The 21,357-nt window shown below is 36.2% G+C and overlaps 2 protein-coding genes across 12 annotated transcripts in view; one reads left to right on the top strand and one right to left on the bottom strand.

Annotated features, from left to right (window-relative positions):
• Positions 1-21,357, top strand: part of LOC127452709 (signal-induced proliferation-associated 1-like protein 2) — a 112,167-nt gene that overhangs the window by 66,915 nt on the left and 23,895 nt on the right. For 8 of the 9 annotated variants that reach the window (XR_007899302.1, XM_051718384.1, XM_051718333.1 and 5 more), the window contains 6 exons: positions 3,892-4,166; positions 6,072-6,467; positions 7,393-7,522; positions 10,341-10,464; positions 15,085-15,183; positions 15,295-15,376. Coding sequence is in view for 8 of the 9 variants with exons in the window: in XM_051718384.1 (XP_051574344.1) it covers positions 3,892-4,166; positions 6,072-6,467; positions 7,393-7,522; positions 10,341-10,464; positions 15,085-15,183; positions 15,295-15,376 (1,106 nt within the window). In the remaining variant the exon portion in view is untranslated. Of the gene's footprint in view, positions 1-3,891; positions 4,167-6,071; positions 6,468-7,062; positions 7,177-7,392; positions 7,523-10,340; positions 10,465-15,084; positions 15,184-15,294; positions 15,377-21,357 lie in introns of those variants that run through there. The other variant, XM_051718390.1, reaches the window with a different exon arrangement.
• The window catches only part of LOC127453081 (RAS guanyl-releasing protein 2-like), a 135,627-nt gene continuing 131,357 nt past the window's right edge, over positions 17,088-21,357 (bottom strand). For all 3 annotated transcript variants that reach the window (XM_051719153.1, XM_051719146.1, XM_051719136.1), the window contains one exon: positions 17,088-20,800. Coding sequence is in view for 1 of the 3 variants with exons in the window: in XM_051719136.1 (XP_051575096.1) it covers positions 19,384-20,574 (1,191 nt within the window). In the remaining 2 variants the exon portion in view is untranslated. The remainder of the gene's footprint in view (positions 20,801-21,357) is intronic.

The following is a 21,357-nucleotide window of genomic DNA, read 5'->3' as shown; positions in this document are numbered from 1 at the left end:
TTGTCAATTTCCCACTAAAGAACAACACTACCCATGAATCCTGAAGAAAGATCCATCAATTAGAAAAGCTGCTGTTACCATGGAAACATAAATATTTGCAAAAGAGCTCAGCTGCTCACTATCCCACTCCCATGAAGCATTGCGAATGACGTAAAGGAGTCATTCTCCCTACACTCTCAAAGTCAAACTACTAGTATATTTGTTTATATTGGAGTATTTTTCAATAAACTTAATGTAGTTTTTATACTTATAATCAATGACTATAAGATTATGAAATTTGGCTGACGATTAATTGTCAAACAAATAATTGCGATTATGATGATTAATTGTATATTTTAAGGCCTCTACTATAATGATGATTAATTGTCAAAACAAATATTGCGATTATGACGATTAACTGCCTGTTTTAGAGCTTTCACGATTATGACAATTCATTGTCTGTTTTAAAGCTTTTACTATAATGACGATTAATTGTCAAAAAATTGTTGCGATTATGATGATTAATTGCCTGTTTTAAGGCTTTCACTATAATGATGATTAATTGTCAAAAAAAATATTGCGATCATGCCGATTAATTGTCTGTTTTAGGGCTTTCACGATTATGACGATTAATTGTCTGTTTTAAGGCTTTCACTATAATGGTGATTGTCAAAAAATTTGATTATGGCGATTAATTGTGTTTTAAGGCTTTTACTATTATGATGATTAATTGTCTGTTTTAGGGCTTTCACTATAATGATGATTAATTGTCAAAAATATTGGGATTATGACATTTAATTGTCTGTTTTAAGGTTTTTACTTTTATGACGATTTATTGGCTGTTTTAGTGCTTTCACTATAATGACGATTAACTGTCAAAAACAAATATTGTATTATGACGATTAATTGTCTGTTTTAAGGCTTTTACTATTATGATGATTAATTGTTTAAGGGCTTTCGCTATAATGACTGTTAACTGTAAAAAAAAATGATTGTGATGATGACGATTAATTGTCTGTTTTAGGGCTTTTACTATTATGACAATTGTCTGTTTTAAGGCTTTTACTATTGTGATGATTAATTGTCTGTTTTAAGGGTCCACTATAATGTCGATTAATTGTCAAAACAAATTTGCGATTATGCCGATTAATTGTCTGTTTTAAGGTTTTTACTATTATGATGATTTATTGTCTGTTTAAGGGCTTTCACTATAATGACGATTAACTGTCAAAAAATGTATTGCGATCATGACAATTAATTGTGTTTTAGGGCTTTTACTATTGTGAAGATAAATTGTCTGTTTTAAGGCTTTCAGTATAATGATGATTAATTGTCAACTCTTTTTTGCAATTTTGACGATTCATTGTCTGTTTTAGGGCTTTCACTATAATGACGAGTAATTGTCAAACAAATAATTGTGATTATGACAATTAAATACCTGTTTTAAAGCTTTCACTGTAATGACGATTAATTGTCAAAAGTTGTTGCGATTATGACAATTAATTGTCTATTTATGGTTTTCACGATTATGACAATTAATTGTCTGTTTTAAGGCTTTTGTTATAATGATGATTAATTGTAAAAACATATATTGCAATTATGACGATTAATTGTCTGTTTTAGGGCTTTCACTATAATGACGATTAATTATCAAAAAAATATTGCGATTATGAGGATTATTTGTCTGTTTTAAGGCATTTACTATTGTGACAATTAATTGTCTGTTTAAGGGCTTTCACTATTATGACTATAAATTGTCTGTTTTAGGGCTTTTAAGAATATGACGATTATTTGTCAAAATAATAATAATTTCGATTATGATGATTAATTGTCTGTTTTAAGGCTTTCACTATAATGACGATTAATTTTCAAAAAATATTGCGATTATGACTATTAATTGACTATTTTAGGGCTTTCAGGAATGTGAGAATTAATTGTCTATTTTAAAGCTTTCACTATAATGGTGATTCATTGTCACAAAAATCAATTATGATGATTAATTGTCTGTTTTAAGGCTTTTACTATTATGATGATTAATTGTCTTTTTTAGGACTTTCACTACAATGAGGTTTAATTGTCAAAAAAATGATTGAATTTTTGATGATTAATTGTCTGTTTTAAGGCATTTACTATTATGATGATTGTTCGTTTAAGGGCTTTCACTATAATGACGATTATTTGTCAAAAAACTGATTGTGATGATGATGATTCATTGTCTGTTTTAAGGCTTTCGCTCTAATGACGATTAATTGTCAAAAACTTTTGAGATTATGATGATTAATTGTCTATTTAGGGCTTTCACAATTATGACAATTAATTGTCTGTTTTAAGGCTTTCACTATAATGCCTATTAATTGTAAAAACATATAGTGCAATTATGATGATTAATTGTTTGTTTAAGGGCTTTTGCTATAATGATGATTATTTGTCAAAAAACTGATTGTGATGATGATGATTAATTGTCTGTTTTGGGACTTTTACTATTATGACAATTAATTGTCTGTTTTAGGGCTTTTACTATAATGATGATTAATTGTCAAAATATTATTGCAATTTTGACGATTAATTGCCTGTTTTAAGGCTTTCACTATTATGACGATTAATTGTCTGTTTTAGGGCTTTCACAATAATGACTATTAATTGTCAAACAAATAATTGCGATTATGGTGATTAATTGTCTGTTTTAAGGCTCTCTATAATGACGATTAATTATCAAAACAAATTAGCGATTATACCAATTAATTGTCTGTTTTAAGGCTTTTAAAATGATGATGATTTATTGTCTGTTTAAGGGCTTTCACTATAATGACGATTAACTGTCAAAAAATGTATTGCAATCTTGACAATTAATTGTCTGTTTTAGGGCTTTCACGATTATGATGATTAATTGTCTGTTTTAAGACTTTCACTATAATGATGATTTATTGTCAAAAGAATTACTGCGATTGTTACAATTAATTGTCCGTTTTAGGGCTTTCACTATTTTAACGATTAATTGTCACACAAATTGTCATACATTTTAAGGTGAATGTGTGCATCATACACCTTAAGAAGTAATTTATTCATATTTAACTTGGAATCATATAATAAAATAGGGATCTAAGTATTCCTTTAAGGCTTTAAAAACTTATGAATGGCATGGAATATAATATTTTAAATATCAAAATATTTCCAAATAATTAAAATCTCTCTCTTTTTGGTCAACTTTAGTTTTGGTACATTTTACATTTTCCACTGTTTTTTTTTTTTTGTTTGTTTGTTTTGTTTTTTGAATAGCTATTGTATTATATAGCTATATTATATAATATAATATAATATTATATTTTAATTGTGAAACTAGAGTGCTTTGCGTTCATTATCAAAATTCATATTTTCGCTGGAGTTTGCCGTGAAACTCCACAGACGATGCATGCTTCACAGCATTTCAGAAGTGGTTAATCTTCACATGCTCTTCAGGATCTGCTCTGGATGTTGTCCATGGTGTGAGCCAGTGAGACGTTCAGAGTTCAAATGAATTTATATATTTGCTTAAAATTCACTTATTTGGACAGTAAGATGTGATTGGAATTTGAAGTGCACAGTCATCTATTTTATTTGTATTTTATTTTATCTAACCGCAGTTATTTGAAATAGATCAAATAACAGCAATCAGATGATTATTTGATAATCGTGACAGGCCTACTGTAGCTGCAAGCGACACTTTTCAAAATTAATTCATCATGGCAGCTGTAATTGTAATCTGTTATTTATTCAACTTATTATGCTGTCCTAATTAGAGACTTGATTTAATTAAGTTGTTCTTCACAATGCATAGTCTGATGTGCCTCAGCACAAAAACAATTTCATTTTAAGACCTGGTGCTTTTCATGAGATATGCCATTTTAACATGACACTTCAATACTGATTCACCAGCTGGTTACACGAGGCTGTGAGGCACGTGAGATCACACCCCTGAGGGATGGAGTCGGCCAACCCGGCTTCCTGATGAGTGAGGAAGGCTTTGTAACGGAGCTCCAGCGTTTTGGGTATGCGGAGAGCGGGGGACTGCAGTTGGAGGCTCGTGTAGTTCGTCTCTGCGGCCAGGTTCTGGTACACCTCAGCCAGGAAGAGAGAAGCATACTCCTGCGGACTGCACAAAAGATCCACATCACAGTCATACCTCCAGACAAGAATGGAAAACCACGCAAGTAATAGAAGTGATGGGTTATTTCTAGAGCAGAAATTCAATTAAAAAATGGATCAAATTAATTACATGATACACTGATCGATAATTAAATTTATTGCATATAATAAAAAAAATCTGCATATAAATCAAAAATGTAAATTAGTTGTCTTTAGCTGCTATGTTCTTACACTAAACAAGTAAAAATTTGATGCAATGTACTTACTGAGATTCGCATTTGCTGCTACAGAGGTTAGGGTACAGGTAGGTTTATGGTAGGGTTAGGGTAGGTAGTTCATTGCCTCACAGAAGGCATTAAATACACACTCTTTTACCTTTATTTTTGCTTCAAATCAATTTTTTAATGTTGATTCGCTTTGGAGCTGATTGGTGTCTTAGAACTATTTAATGAAGATACAGTATATATTTTTTTAGATCGCTATGAGAAAAAAAATAATTCTGGAACTAAGCCGGCTGAAAAAGTGAGCACTGTTGTGCTTTATTGTAATGTGACTGAGGTAGATTTGGGGGGCGTTCACTCAGAATGCAGTAAATTGACAGTTGTAGTTATTTTTTAAATAAACTTTTTTGTAAACGTGAAAGAATGTGAAGAATAATTTAGGGATGACGTGCACTCATACCGTGCAATTTTTGTTTTTTAAAGAAAAAATATGATTTTGGAGAAGGGATGGAGTGTGAGTGGGCAGAAAAGTAAAAAATAGAAGCAGGGAGTGGAGGATGGAGTGCTGTTGAAAGGTACACAGATGCAACAGAACAATATTAGATTCAAAAATGTAATGTGTATACATTTAGACACATCTACTCATTCTTTATTATTCATATTTTCCACATTTTAGAATAACATAAAACTTGCCAGAAAGTAAGCCTCATTACACCTAATGTGTGGGTTTGCTCCTCATTTTGTTACACTGGTGCTAAAAAAATCTTCCTGCCTTTGCTAGTAAGTGAAAAAGAAATACGAAATTGCAAAACGGGTACATTCTTTCAGAGTAAAATCACTTGAGCGCACATCACATCGTATTTACGATTTCTGACCATTAGTACGAACTTCCTAGGAGGACTTGAACGCACCATGAGTGTCTCATACCAAATAATACGAAAATCTGAAATTCATGTTGATTTTTTATTTTTTTTTAAGAAACGAGAGAGTTGATAAAGACTGAAAGTATGAAGATAAAAAGGGATTGAGGGAAACAGATGGATTGGGGGGTGGGGAGGGAGTTGGCTACAACAGAATAGAGGGACATGAAATGAGGGACAGTGTCCCATCAAGGTAATTTTTTCTCTTTCTTTCTTTCGCACTCACATTTTTCTTTTACCGTGACTGATTGGTTATGCAAAAACATTCATGTACACTGCCCACAAATGGATCAAGGGGTCAGCAGTACTCAACATGAGTAAGTCTTTGATTATGTAATATTATGACAAAAGTAAACCAAAATACTCTAGTAGCATTGATGTTTTCTTCCATGACTAATGGGGTTCAACTGAAATAGAGAATATATTGACATTTTTAATAGGGATGTCAATTTTACATGTTAATTTAGCACAATCACTTATAAAACAATACAAGTTATGATTCTGTGGCAGTCTTTGGCCGATGTGTCTTGCTCTCTTATAAGCAATGAGTTTTAAAAGGCTGTCAGGATAGGAGTTCAGTTTCAAAAAGCATCTCCAGATCCCAGCGTTCTGTTTCACTCTGGTCAAAATAGCCAAATTTATCAGCCTGGCCAATCCATTGATCTGTCACTATTTGTCTTCGGATTATCTTCATTACATTACCTTTAATATGTCAGCTAATATTGGTACATATTGGCTATTCATTTGACTATTTTATCAGTGTATCATGTAATTTATTCAGTTAAATTCAAGCTTTTCACTTTTTGTGTTTTTATTGGTGCGAGCACAGGAGTTTCTCTGAGCTGTACCAGAAAGCCATTCAAGATGCCGAGAGCAAGTCTGGAGAGGGATGCTCTGGTGAAGCCTGGGTCTTGGATGAGCGAGGAGAAGAGGCTGATGATGATGATGGTGATGATGATGATGATGGAGGGGAAGATGACAAGAAAGAGGATGAAAATAGGGTGTCAGACAGCGAAACTCAAAAGAAGGAGAGACGTGAAGAGGAGATAGAAATTTCAGGGAGCGAGGATGCATACTCGCTTCTCTCTCCACCCAGCTTGGCCCTCTTGCGGGCAACGTCCCTGCAGCACAGTGTAAAGAGCCAAACTCCAGAGATCAATCCCGTCTCTCTCACTCGGAGCTACTCGCTAGAAAGCCACCCCCTATGCCAGGATATCCTTGAAGGGTATACAGATTTTTGTTTGCCTATTTCAAATTTCACTCAGTAATTTTTCAGTTTGGTCGACATGTCTTGGTCTTTGGCTTTATACTGTAAAGTAATTTTTATTTGAATAGCACTTCCACAATGCACATTGTTTCAACTTTAAGCCCCCAGTCAGCAAGCCAAAGGTGACTGTGGTAAGGAAAAGTGTTTAATTAGTTAAGGGAAAATACCATGAGAGGAACTAGGCTCAGCTGGGGGAGCCCACCCTCATTATTTGCCCAATGTAATTTATCTATATAGTATGTGCAATACAAGTCATGTATTCATTGAATAGATTAAGTGATCTAATTTGTCAATTTAACGGTAAGGCAGTGTTTAACCTCTTCAACGCTGGTGCATTTTTTGGCTGCCGCCTGCAATTTTTCACGCCCAAATTTAAAAGCTCTCTTTGCACACATACAGTGGACTAACTGCAAATAATTGGTCCTAACTTCATAAGCATGTAATTCTGGTTCTGTTTGCTCTACCTCCCCGCAAAAAGTATTATTCCACTAGATGGCAGCAAGTATTAATGAAAAATATTTTTTTCTCTATCACTTTCCATCTTAACATACAGATCTGAAATGTAGGTGGTGCTCGAACGCAGCCGAGCACTCACACATGCGCTCATCCATAGACAACAGGGACAAGTTGAGGACAATTTAGAAAAAACAAAGCATTCATGGCAAGTTTTTTAGTAATGTTAGTCTGTGAACTATTTAATTGGCTAGAAATTTCTCTGTGTGAGCACAATCTTTATAAAATGAGTCACTAACGGCTGGAAAAGTAATTAAAATTTATTGGTCAAAAGGTGTAGGAACATACCTCTTTGTTGTCCATACACAATTGAGCAGCTCAGAGTGTACTCAAATCTTAATGATCTGTCTTTTATCTGTATATCTATCAGGCATGTGTATGTTAACGTGGGGCTAAAAGGAAACGGGCACATTTATGAAAACCCTGGAGAGCTTAGGGATGCGACCCCTGACCTTATACTGGCAGTCAAATCTAAAGTGCCTCCGGAGCACGAGGAACAGGTATGAAATGCACACTTTCATTTCTTTTGTTGGGATTAGTGACAGCACTGCTGGAACAAGTTTTGAAGTTTAATCATTTTGTTTTTGCTAACAGCTAGCAATTACTATGGCTTTGTTCAGAAAGGCAGCAAAAATCTGATATGGTGCAGGCTATATCTGACTCAAATCCATTTTGTCTTTTATAATCTGAACAGAAAAAAATCCAAATTCAGATGTTAAGATTTTCAATTCAATAAAAACCACATCCATGGGGGACATGGGTAGCTCAATGGTAAAATACGCTGGCTACCACCCCTGGAGTTCGCTAGTTCGCTAGTTAGAATCCCAGGGCGTGCTGAGTGACTCCAGCCAGGTCTCCTAAGCATCCAAATTGGTCCGGTTGCTAGGGAGGGTAGAGTCACATGGGGTAACCTCCTCGTGGTCGCTATAATGTGGTTCGTTCTCGGTGGGGCGTGTGGTGAGTTGAGCATGGTTGCTATGGTGGATGGCGTGAAGCCACCACACGCGCTATGTCTCCGTGGCAACGCGCTCAACAAGCCACGTGATAAGATGCGTGGGTTGATGGTCTCAGACGCAGAGGCAGATGGGATTCATCCTCCACCACCCGGATTGAGGCGAATCACTACGCAACCAGGAGGACTTAAAAGCGCACTGGGAATCGGGCATTCCAAATTGGGTGAAAAAAAAAAAAAAAAAAAACACATCCATATGTGGTTTGAAATCTGATTAAAATCTGTTTTTTTATTTATTTATTTATTTATTTATTTTTATTCGAGGCATGATGCGTTTATAAAGTCATTTGAAGCTGTGTCCAAGTATATACATTTTTGCTCATTCTTTCCTTATATAACAAACTTTGTGACATTCACTATGTAGTGAATAGTGAAAGGGTGAACGAGTTGGCGGTTTTGGACACCGTATATGCATGAATACATAAAATGCCTCCCTCACTTATGGTGTCTCGTGCACCTACTGACTGAGTTCAGCAACGTTGCAAGATGTAATGTTGGACTGTGTTGGATAGATTACTTCTGAAATGTAATCTGGTACCTAAAATTGTAATAAGTAACACCTTTTAATTTAATCTGATTTTGGATTACTGTTGGATAACTTATTGCATGTCATTTTTTAAATTATATTGCCCATCTATCAACATTAGTGAAATGGCAATCTGTATGTCCTGATGGCAGGGCCGGTGTGGCAGTCGGGAAGATCGGGAGAATTCCCGCTGGGCCGGTCAAAAATTGGGCCGGTTAGGTCCGCATGTTGATTGACAAACTGAAATAGCTGAATAGATGAACATGCTTCAGGTAGCCTACAAGATCATCACAAGTTTCACAATCTCAATCAATTAATCTCTGAAATCCTCTTCCCTAGCAGTGCAGAATGATAATAGCAAAAGTATTTTTTGTCACAAAATAACAGAATACTTAAAGTAAATGAATACAGATGCAACAGCACGACACGGTATGAAAATAATGGGACTTTACAGCTCTCAAAAGATTAAACTCAACGAAACAAACTGCACAGAGTGCCTAAAACCCTCTTAAAGAGACAGTAACCATTTTGCCTTTGTCCTGAACATTTACATTCCAAGTAAAAGAAAAGAACAAATGTGTTATTTGTAGTCTTTTATTTCACTCTTATCGTTGTAAAATGGCACGTTTTTGAATGGCATGTAAAAATGTAAAAACAATCACTCAACCTTCGTTTCACTGGATCTGTTGCTATTTTAATTATCTAAAATACAAAGCACTGACCATTTAAAGTGTGAGCCTGTACATCTAGAAATAGTTATACACAGTTACAGTTCTACAGTGTTATTATGTGCCTAGATAGTCTTTCAAATAAACTTAGTTTACCCAAAAATGAAATTTCTCTCATCATTTACTCACCCTCATGACATCCCAGATGCGTATGACTTTCTTTCTTCTGCTGAACACAAATTAAGCTTTTTAGAAGACTTTCTCTGTTCTGTTGGTCCTTTCAATGCAAGTGAATGGTGAAATCACATAAATGCAGCATAAAAGTAATCCATACAACTCCAGTGGTTTAATCTATGTCTTCAGAAGCGATATGATAGGTGTGGGTGTGAAACAGATCAATATTTAAGTTTATTTTTTACTATAAATTCTCCTCCCTGCCCAGTAGGGGGTGATATGCTTATGTAAATCACCAAAAACAGAAGAAGAACTCTTACGAGAGAAGAGCGCTTATGAAAGTGAAAGTGGAGATTTATAGTAAAAAATTACTTAATTATTGATCTGTTTCTCACGCTTCTCATTTACTTGCATTGAATGGACCAACAGAGCTGAGATATTCTTCTAAACATCTTCATGTTCTGCAGAAGAAAGTCATACACATTTGGGATGGCATGAGGTTGAGGAAATGATCAAATATCCCTTTAGCATTCACTTATTTTTACAATACATACAATGACGTCTTATGACAAAGGGAAAATCTTAGTGAATGCCGTATGTGGTATAATGACATGGAGAGCTTAAATAATTTTCAAGTAATTGCATATATTGCATATTTTTGCTGTGATCTTGTTTTATTGTTATCATCTTCACCTCCAACCCCCTTTTGGGTGTGGGCTGACTTGGACATGACATCCCGGTCTGAATATGAATCCCACTCCGACCCTGCCTGATGGTGTTAAAAGAAAAAAAATAAACACTTTTTATTGGGTGTACTTACTTTTTCACTGCACTGTATACCTTTACAGTGATAAAAAATGACTCATACTGTAATATGGGATTTTAGTCATACCACCCACGCCTATTTATTCAGAGTTCCTCTCTTTCTTTCTCTCTAGTTTGGACCTGACAAGGGGATTGAGGAATGGCCATCAAGCAGTGATGTGACCCTGAGATCTGCCAGCATGGAAAGAGCAGAAAGAAACTCTAGAGCTCTTAGCCTCCACAACTCCATCACCAAGAGTATGTGTTTCTCTGAACTCTCAAAGGGACTGTTCATCCAAAAGAATAAAAATAACATTTTGTTATAATTTACTTCGTCTTCTAAAGTCATATGATAGCTTTGTGTGACGAACAGACCAAAATTGAAGTTAATTCTCTGAAAATCTTAACATCCGCCTTAGTTATCCTTGGCACATTCATTAGAGTTCATGAGAAGTAGTGATGTCCGAGTCGTAAACAAATTGTTCTTTGGAGTCTTTGCGAATCATTGAATGGACTTATTTTATTACACTTTTATGGTGCTTTGTGACCTTTTTGAAGTTTGAATGTTCCAGTCTCAGTTCATTGTATTTCTTCGAATTTCTTCTTTTGTTCCATCTTGGTTCATCTAGATGCACCCTTCCAAAAAAAAAGTTTATTAAAAACATGCAAAGTTACAGTCCAACATCCAAACAGTCGGAGTAATTCAGCAGACAAATCCAAATAAACAGGCAAAAGGGAAAAACCAGGCAAGAGGTCAACAACTTAAGAACATCATGACAAGGATACATTGCTCAGAATTGCAGGATAAACAGCAAGACTTTGCAAAGCATATAATGAACCACATTGCCTTTTATACAACCAAGCAGAAAGTAGATGACAGATGAAGTGAGTCAAGACATTCAGGTTGCACTAAGCTATTATTCGGGCGAGGGTTTCCTCTGGTGGGCTGGAGGAGAAACTGCAGTCTCAGATGTCACAGAGATATAATATAATTGTGTAGTATATTGCTCAGCCTTTGAGCGGATTCATCTGTTAACAGGGGTTTTACTCTGCAAATCACCTCAACTTCCTTAGTGTTCCTTCCTGTGTTAGCTACAGGGCGGCTCCATGTCTCCTCTTCCTCTGCCCTTAGCAAGGTGTCATTTTCCTTCGGTCATGCATTCTAAATCAAAGTCCACTCTTCTGTAAAATGCTGCTTTATATACAACCCCAATTCCAAAAAAATTGGGACAGTATGAAAAATGCTAATAAAAACAAAAAGGAGTGATTTGTAAATTATATTCACCCTTTGCTAAACTGAAAACACTACAACTACACATTATATGATGTTTTACCTTTTTATTTTTTATTTTTGATTTTTTTAATGTTCAGTGATTTCAAATCAGATGATTGCAACATGCTCCAAAACATTTTGAGACAGGGCAATTTAAGACTAATAACAATTTGACGTGTTAAAATAACAAGGCGACGTGAAACAGGAGATGTTAAACAGGTGAGGCAATCATGTCATAGTACTGTATACTGTTTAAGGAGCCTCCAAAAACAGCCTAGTTCTTCAAGAGCAAGGATCATTCGAGACTTGTCAATTTGCCAACAGATGCTTCAGCAAATAACCCAGCACTTTGAGAACAATGTTCCCCAAAGACAAATTGGAAGGATTTTGGGCATTTCACCCTCTACAGTGCACAATATAGTTCAAAGATTCAAGGAATCTGGTCAAATCTCGGTGTGTAAAGGGGCAAGACGAAAACCACGTCTGAATGCGCGTGATCTCTGATACCTCAGACATCACTGTCTTAAAAAACATCATTCATCTGTAATGGGTATCATGAACATGGGCTTGGGATTACTATAGTAAACCTTTGTTAGTAAACACCACTCACCGCTGCATCCACAGATGCAAGTTAAGACTTTACTATGCAAAGCAGAAGCCATACATCAGCACTGTCCAGAAGTGCTGATGACTTCTCTGGGCTCAGTCTCATCTTAGATGGAAAGTAGAACAGTGGAACTGTTTTATGGTATGAAGTTTTTTTGAAAAACACAGCCATTGTGTTCTCTGGGCCAAAGAGGAAAAGGACCATCCAAACTATAATCAGCGTCAGGTCCAAAAGCCAGTGTCTGTATGGGCCAGGGGCGTGTCAGTGCCCATGGCATGGGTAACTCGCACATCTGTGAGGGCACCATTAATGCAGACAGATATGTACAAATTTTGGAGCAGCATATACTGCCATCCAGCACCATCTTTTCCAGGGACGTCCCGGAATTTTTAGCAGGACAACTTCAAACCACATACTGGCAAAATAAACAGAGAGTGCAGGTGCTAGATTGGCCTTCCTGCAGTCCTGACCATCTCCAATTGAGAATGTGTGGTGCATTATGAAGCGCTCAGTACGGCAACGAAGACCCTGTACAATTGTGCTCCTAAAGACCTACATAATGGATGAATGGGGGAAAATGTCACTTTTTAAACTTAACAAACTTGTGTCTTCAGTGCCCAAATGCTTAATAAGTGTTATTAAAAGAAATGGTGATGTTTCACAATGGTAAACACTCGACTGTCCCAACTTTTTTGGAGTATGTTGCAATCATCTGATTTGAAATGACTGTACTTTAAAAAAACAAAACAATGAAATTCACAAGGTAAAACATCATATAATGTTTAGTTGTAGTGCTTTCAATTTAGCAAAGGGTGAATATAATTTACAAATCACTCCTTTTTGTTTTTATTAGCATTTTTCATACTGTCCCAACTTTTTCGGAATTGGGGTTGTGATAAGTTGATCTAGGTCCAGCTGCAATAAACCTTTTTTTAAGCTTTTAAAGATAGAATCAAGACATTACCGGATAGGCTGGGTGATATTCATGAGGATTTTGCTGGCAATGTAAAGTTAAGCAACATCTTTTATATTGTGAAAATTTTTATTCCGCCATTAAAGGGATAGTTCAACCAAAAATTATTCTCTTATCAATCACCCTCATGCCATCCCTGATGTGTATAACTTCCTTTCTTCTGCTGAATAAAACAAACATTTTTAGAGGAATATTTCGGCTCTGTGGGTCCGTACAATGCAAGTGAACGGTGGTTGGAACTATGAAGGTCCAAAAAGCACATTAAGGCAGCATAAAAGTTATCCATACGACTCCAGTGGTTAAATCAATGTCTTTTGAAGCAATATGATAGGTGTGGGTGAGAAACAGATCAATATTTAAGTCCTTTTTTTACTATAAATCTCTACTTACACATTCTTCTTTTGTTTTTGGCAATTCGCATTCTTTGTGCATATTGCCACCTACTGGGCAGGGAGGAGAATTTATAGTAAAAAAGACTTAAATATTGATCTGTTTCTCAACTACACTTATCATATCACTACTGAAGACATGGATTTAACCATTTGAGTCATACGGATTACTTTTATGCATCATTTATATGCTCTTTGGACCTTCAAAGTTGTGGCCACCATTCACCATTCACGCATTGTGAGGACCTACAGAGATGAGATATTTGTCAAAAAATCTTTGTGTTTAGCAAATGTCATCATCAAGTCATACACATCTGATATGGCATGAGGGCCAGTAAATGATGAGAGAATTTTTTTTTTTTTTGGATTAACCATCCCTTTTAAGTTTTCAAAAAAAAAAAAAAAAACCTTTGTTTTTATAATGTCTCTTGTTTAAACTTCAGAAGCTATAAAACATTATATATATATATATATATATATATATATATATATATTTATTTATTTTTTTTTTTTTTTTTTATCAAAATCACCCAGCCCCAATGAATGCCACTGATATTTTTAAAATTAGCATAAAGCTTGGACAGATGGGGAGTAGGCCAGGGCTGGTTGGGATAGTGGGTATTATACTGCCTCAAAATCAAGACACCAGACCATCTGTTCTGTGCCTGCACCTTGTCTGTGGAGCAGTATCACCTCTCCAAGCTCTCTTTTAAAATGCATATGGCTGTGTATATGCATTATGCTTTATATATATATATATATATATATATATATATATATATATATATATATATATATATATATATATAGTAGACTGTCAGTTGGAAATGACTTCACTCTCTGTATAATTTGGGCAAGGCAACAGTCCTTCTGTGGAAATAAAAAGGTTCATACTGCTTTCTTTCATACAATGAAAGTCGATTGTATAGAAGGGGCTATCATGCTCCAAAAAGGACAAAAGCACCATAAAATTAGTCCATATAAATAAAGAAATAAATTAATCAAAAATAATTTGTGCTAGTCTCTTCAGTCCATGTCATACGTCTAATAAAGGGCTGTATAGTTTGGGGGTTTCTTTGTGTTATTATTATTACTGACTTAAATTAACACAATGAGTTAAAAGATTAGCAATTTATGGCTGAAAAAATGTATAGGTGCCCTCAGAAAGTTTTTGTTCATGTCGTCTTGGACTTGTACTGACACCTAGTGGTGTTGATGCAGCATCATCCAAACGCAACAGTTTTTAGTGACAGATGTCATTGTAGAAAATCAATATTCACTGTCAGACATGATTAATTTAATCCAGGAGGGAAAGTGTAAAAAAAAACAAAACAAAAAAAACAAAAACAAAAAACAAAACAGGGTATAGCTGAGATTAAGCAAGTAGTATTGGACTGGTCATGTGATCCTAACATGGCAGCCCCCATTTACTCACCCTTATGTTGTCTCAAAAGCGTATGACTTTCTTTCGTCTGTGGAACACAAACAAAGATTTTTTCATAAGGTGTTCCAGCACTCTTGGAACACTCTTTTGGCCAGTCAGATTAGAGGACCAGAACTTAATGTTGAATATAAATCAGATAACTAAGTTATCTCAACAGAGCCCTTTTTAACTACATATTTTTGTTGTTTTCAGTTCTCTCAGAGACAACGGATTCATCTGAGGAGGAATGGCAGTCTATTGCTGATCTGGCCACCGCCTGTCGGAACATTCTGGAAGCTCTGTCTCGAGAAGGTGAGAAAGGACAAAAGATGATTATAATATATAAAATAAATTGTGCTGGAAGGGTGTCTAATTGGTGACAAGATAAGAGGATTTGTAATGTCATTTCCTGCTGGGTTTCAGACCGGAAGGCCGGAGACGGCTCACAAGCATCCCTGGAGACAATGAGCCAGTCTGGCCAGACAGACAGCAAGTTTAAAGACAGGTGAGACTCACTTTACCAGGCATCACAATTTGAGAGGTAAATTCAAGGCCTGTTTAGGGATATTAAATCACAAGTTGATTTAATTCACAAGTCCTGCAGTGTCAGGGCAATAAAGTTACCATTTTAAAACAAATATGCATTTAAATTGGTTTGCTTCTATGTTGTTTTTATAATTACTGTACGTAAACTAAACATGTACATGCATAATAGCCTAATCTGTGAAGCAATATGGGACTCAATGAGAGTGAAAATTATAGGTGTAATATAACTGTACATAAATATGACGTATTTGTTTTACTTGTGTACAGTCTGTCATGTACTTGTGAATATACTTGCCAATGTGTTCATAGTCTAATAGCATAAGTTGTGTTTCAGTGCTTGAATATATTAAAGGAATAGTTCACCCAAAAAATTCTCTCATCATTTACTCACCCTCATGCCATCCCAGATGTGTATGACTTAATTTCTTCAGCAGAATACAAATTAAGATTTTTAAAAGAATATCTCAGTTCTTTTGGTCCATACAATGCAAGTGAACTGGTGCCAAAATTTTGAAGCTCCAAAAATCACATAAGTCAGCATAAAAGTAATCCATATGACTCCAGTGGTTAAATCAATGTCTCTAGAAGTGATTTGATTGGTGTGGGTGAGAAAATTATCAATATTTAAGACCATTATTACAATAAATTCTCCTCCCTGCTCAGACAACCTCCACTTTAACTTTCACTATCACATTCTTCTTGTGTTTTTGGTGATTCACATTCTTTATGCATACGCCCCCTACTGGGAAAAAAAATATTATTTTCTAGCAAAAATTGACTTAAATATTGATCTGTTTCTCATTGATCTGACTTTTCACTAACGCCCCCTTTCCTGTAACGGAAAATATGATTGCTTAGAAAATATTTCCCATCCCGGCTGAAATGAATGTTCTGATTGGTTGCTCCACTGAGTCTGTGTCTATTTTGTCTGTATCTTTAGGTCTTCGCTTTTGCTGCTCCATGCACTTTTTAAAATAAAAATCCACAATTCATTAGAAAAATGCTACAAGCATTGCTTCAAGTTGTTTGAAAACTTACAGGTCCAATGGCAGCTTTTTGTTCTGTTTTAGCTGGACATACACAAAAAACTATTTTATACTTCTAAAACATTTTTCCACTTCTGTTTTTGCGGTTCAAAACAACAGAACTCACATTTTACATGTTTGTACTGTATATAATAGAACATCACAAATTCATATTGTGCAAACATATAATACATTATATTCTATAGTGATTTAAGGGATAATGGAAAATGCCATTCAGACCACTAGAGGGCGCCGCTTGCTCACACAATGCTGACTGAAGAGCTGATTGCAGTCTATTTTTAATTGCAGTCTTTCAAGCTTTTGTAATTGCGCTAGAGCTTATTGCGATTTTAAACTTAACTCAATCGTGCAGCCTTAATGGAAACCATACCAATGTCTCAGAAGTCAAAGTTTGCTGTTTTCAAATCATTTGGCTGGTTTAACCTCATCATGTATAGGTAAGTGCCACTTTCACAAGTGTCACGTAACAACGGTTTTTCCTCATTAATGTGAGAACGAGAAAGAATAAAAATTAAATATTACATGTTCTTTGGAGTGCCAACCCTTCTACATTCTTTGGCTGTAATTATTTCTGGACTGTGCATTTGAATTCAAAGAGTTTTTACAAAATGTGATGATAATTAATTAAGTCAAGTAATGTCATTTTTATTTGTATAGTGCTTTTCACAACACACATCATTTTAAATCAGCTTTACAGAAAATTATGCTTCAACAGAAAAAGCTGTGATCTAGTAATGTCTTTGAGTCATAATATTGCGGTTTAAAAAAATAAAAAATAAAAAAAAGTCATAATTGTAAATTGTGCCTTAAAATAAATAATAGAAAATAATTATATTTATATTATACCCCAATGAGCAAGCTCAAGGTCACTGTGGCAAGGAACACAAAACTCCATAAGATGTTGGTTAAAGGAGAAATATAACCTTGGGGGAAACCAGGCTCACTGTGGGGGCCAGTTCCCCTCTGGCTCAGCATCATGAATATAATACCAATATTAGTTATTTATTTGTAGTCAAGTCAATATTTAAAATTAGTAAACTAAGTAAGTGTTAGGGGCCAGTGTTTAAACACAAAGATATTGTATTATTCCATTATAAGAGTAGAGTGTCCATCCTTTGACCAAGGTGATACTGGTAGAGGTCAGTAAAGGTGCACTGTAGTTTGTCTGTAAGCTTGTGGCAGATACATTTCTGGTGGAGTCCATCTTAAGTCTAAGTTTCAGGCAGTGTCCAGTGAAGTATCCCATGTCTGACGGTTGGTGTTGGCATCAGTTCATCCTTTGTGAAGTCCATCGTAGTAGACTTAAGTGATATCTGGCTGGCTCAGGCTGCAGTTAGTCATTATCACTCAGCAACACGTAGTAGTGGATATCAGGCAGGACCAGAACTAGATCTGGCAGGCTCTGGTAACCTCAGGATATGTATCCCGAGGTTAAAACAGGGAAACAAAGTCATCATCACTCAGCAACACGTAGTAGTGGGAGTCGGACATCAGGAAGGACCGGAGTCGGACATCAGGCAGGCTCTGGTAACCTCAGGATATGTATCCCGAGGTTAAGACAGGGAAACAAATAGAATAGATATGGCGTAGATGCCATTCTCTTTTAACCCTTTAAAGCCTGAGCCCAAAATTCAGAAAATTCCATTCTGTGCCAGAATATGATATTCATATCCGTATTCATATTACATTCATATTCATATAACATCACACACCTGAACTGTATATACCATATTGAAGAGAAGAACTAGGGCTTTCAAATGATATAAATATATGTATGATTATTTAAGGCTAATCATTCTTTATCAATAAGATTTCACACAGCAATTGTTACAAAAATCTTCTCCAGCCACCATACTTCATCAGACAACTGCATTTTTAACCATTTAAATTACAAGCTAGAAGGAAACTTAGAGTGTATGAAATATACATAATTTTGTGGGCAATGTATAATAGCAGACAGATTAGAAATATAATCTATTGTTTAAAAGTTATGACCAGTCTAATGATTAGTGGAAAAACGGAATAAAACAAACAATTAGAATGTTAAGATACATTTCACATGACCACTCCTCACATACTCCTTTTGAGCATCTGTAATAATAAATTGAGATTGCATCTGAAATTGAAGGACACAAACACTGAAATATAAAATTTGTGTTCAATAAAACACACACTTTATTTAATTTGAACATTAGAATTACACACGAATTACACAGCAAAACATACAAAATCAAACTTTCAAACTATCTACAGTAAATAAATTTTTAATAAAGAGTGCAGGAACAGAATATATATAAATTAATAAATATTCAACAACTGCAATACCTGTGGAGAAAAGTGGGGAGGGGGAGGACAACAACACCAGTAAACACAGCCCAACCTAGTCCTCTTATCGCGAAACTGGTCACACTCAGCTGAGTGCCAAGACTGAAAACAGTTCCTATCGCGAACCAAGCAAAGTCTTTTGCCATTACATTCCGGCGTGCAACAAGCTACTTTAGTTTTATATTCAGTCCTACTTTTCCGATAGCATAGCCAACATCTCTTAGAAGACTCTTCAAATTTAGGGACATGGGCTGTGTGGAGTGATGACGAAGGAGGGACTACAGGCTTTAGTGTATGCAAAGGGAAACTTGCGTGAATATCAATCCCTCCCAGCTGACGAGCCAGGTTTTTTTTCTGAAATCTATCTGGGTGAAGTTCACCGGTCTATGCTCATCCCCTGGTGCCACTTGAATGTGTTGCCATTCCTTAAACAATATGAAACTATTGATGATGGCAATGTCTATGAAGTGGAAAAAAAGAGTCTTCCACCACTTCTGAGTTTTTTGTAGGATGTCGTAAGATTTTATCATTTGGTCTGACCTATCAACACCGCCCATGTTTTTGTTATAATCGCTGATGACGGTGGGCTGGAGGGCTACTTCTTTGTCCAGTCACCATCATTTTTTACAAACCTAGTAATTTCTGTTGAGCCATTCGCATTGTGGAAATTGGAGAAGCATGTAACTGCACATGTGTCCTTCCACTGAATTACAAGTATATTCCCCTCAATCCTACACCACCTCATATCCCCACGAGCTGTCTTGCGTTCCCATCTTTTGATGTCTTTAAATTCTGCAGGAAACAGTTTACGATTCACCCTGCATGTCCCACAGGCATTAGTTCCCATTTCTAACAACTTAACCATAAGAGCTGGGGATGTGTAAAAGTTGTCAAACCAAACATTGTGGCCCTGGTCTTTGAATGGCTGCAGTAACGATTCAACTACTTTGGTGGCCAAGTCAGTGACACGCCCATCATGACTACCTATGTAAACATTAAAGTCGAGAGTATACCCCAAGTCTGATGTTGCAATTACCCATAATTTAAAACCCCACCGAGTAGGCTTGCCATTCATGTATTGTTTAAATCCTGACCAAGCTTTAGACTTGACCATATGTTCATCTATTGCGAGATTTTGGTTAGGCTGAAAGAGCTGCTGGCATTTTGGTTTGAGGTGGTCCATAAGATAACACAACTTCCTAAGGCGATCCTGATTATCCTCTGTGGTAGGGTCTACAACAAGTAGAGCTGCTAAAAGAGCCTTGTAGCGGTCACGTGACATAAATCCCCTCGCCCACGAGCCCTGAAGTGACTTGGTTCCCCAATGACGATGGGAATCAGGGAGAATTGAAAACCCCATGTAAATGAGCAACCCAAGAAATCCTTGGTAGCTGGAATATGACAGACAGTTTAGGACAAGCTCCCACCCCTGACGGTTTGTAAAGCTGCATATCTCAGCAACTACAGCATGAGTAAGAAATAGCATGAAAAAGTCAATTTCTCGCAACATCATATTGGAGGTTGACCGCACAGCCTGACACACGCTACCTAAGTCAATACCGAATGGACAGCTAGGCTTAAATGGGAGATGTTTTGGTGCCTGTGAATCGATGTCAGAGTACGAGGGATAAGAAACAGAGTCAGGGAAGCGTTTACACTTTCTAGCTGACTTGGGACCTGTGCGAGAATGGCTAGCCATACCCAAAATAATAAGAGTAACAGTGTTAGTGTTACTGTGAGTATCAGTCATATGAGAAATAGAAACAAACAATAAATACACATTCATACATACCCAGTTGATGGTCTTGGCTGGGGATCAGGTTCCATCTCATCCTCCATCTCCTCGTGGTCTGGGTCTTCCTGCAGTAGTTCCTGGTCCAGCAGATCTTCCTCCTGTGTGCTCATGCCCTCATGAGCCATGTCCCCCTCTGCTATGAACCTAAGCTCATCAGCAGTCAGCTGCCTCCTCCCCTTGAGGGTGCTGAGCAGGGAGCCATAGTCTCTATCCATCTCTACAACAGAAAAAAGTAAAACAATTGGTAGCCAGCAGTGTGTTCTTCACAAATCCATACACTGAATAGTCACTAAAGGCTTGCAAACTAAGCAGAGCGTCCAACTGCAGACAGCCCTCTCACACATTCCTTGTGAACAGGAAGCTACACACAATCTAAAATCATGTCTGTGTGATGGATGGGTAAGGCAATCTGCTAAATTATAGAAAGATATCTACCATTTTTTTTTATTGCATGGGAAAATCAACAAGCTAGATAACTTATCTAACTAGCAGGCCAGTTTCCAGGCAGGTCTGAACAGCGTCTGCTCTCTGCCTCACATTACTTCAGGCGGATTTTTCACAAGTGACAAAATTGGCCAAAAAAGTTATTGATATTTAGTTAAAAATGTACATAGTATTGCTAGCTAATGTTTATTTAGCAATTTTCACAGAAATTTGCTTAAAAATAGAGGCTAGCTGCCTGTCCGATGAACGCCGACAGTCATGTCATTTTTTCCAGAAATAACTAGTGTTACTCCTACAAATAAATGCTTCATAACTGAAACGTTTTGACTT

The sequence above is a fragment of the Myxocyprinus asiaticus genome, chromosome 2, assembly GCF_019703515.2.
Source record: "Myxocyprinus asiaticus isolate MX2 ecotype Aquarium Trade chromosome 2, UBuf_Myxa_2, whole genome shotgun sequence".
In the NCBI taxonomy this organism is placed as follows: domain Eukaryota; kingdom Metazoa; phylum Chordata; class Actinopteri; order Cypriniformes; family Catostomidae; genus Myxocyprinus; species Myxocyprinus asiaticus.
Note: the sequence above shows the minus strand (reverse complement) of the source record. Positions and strands in the feature narration are given on the sequence as shown.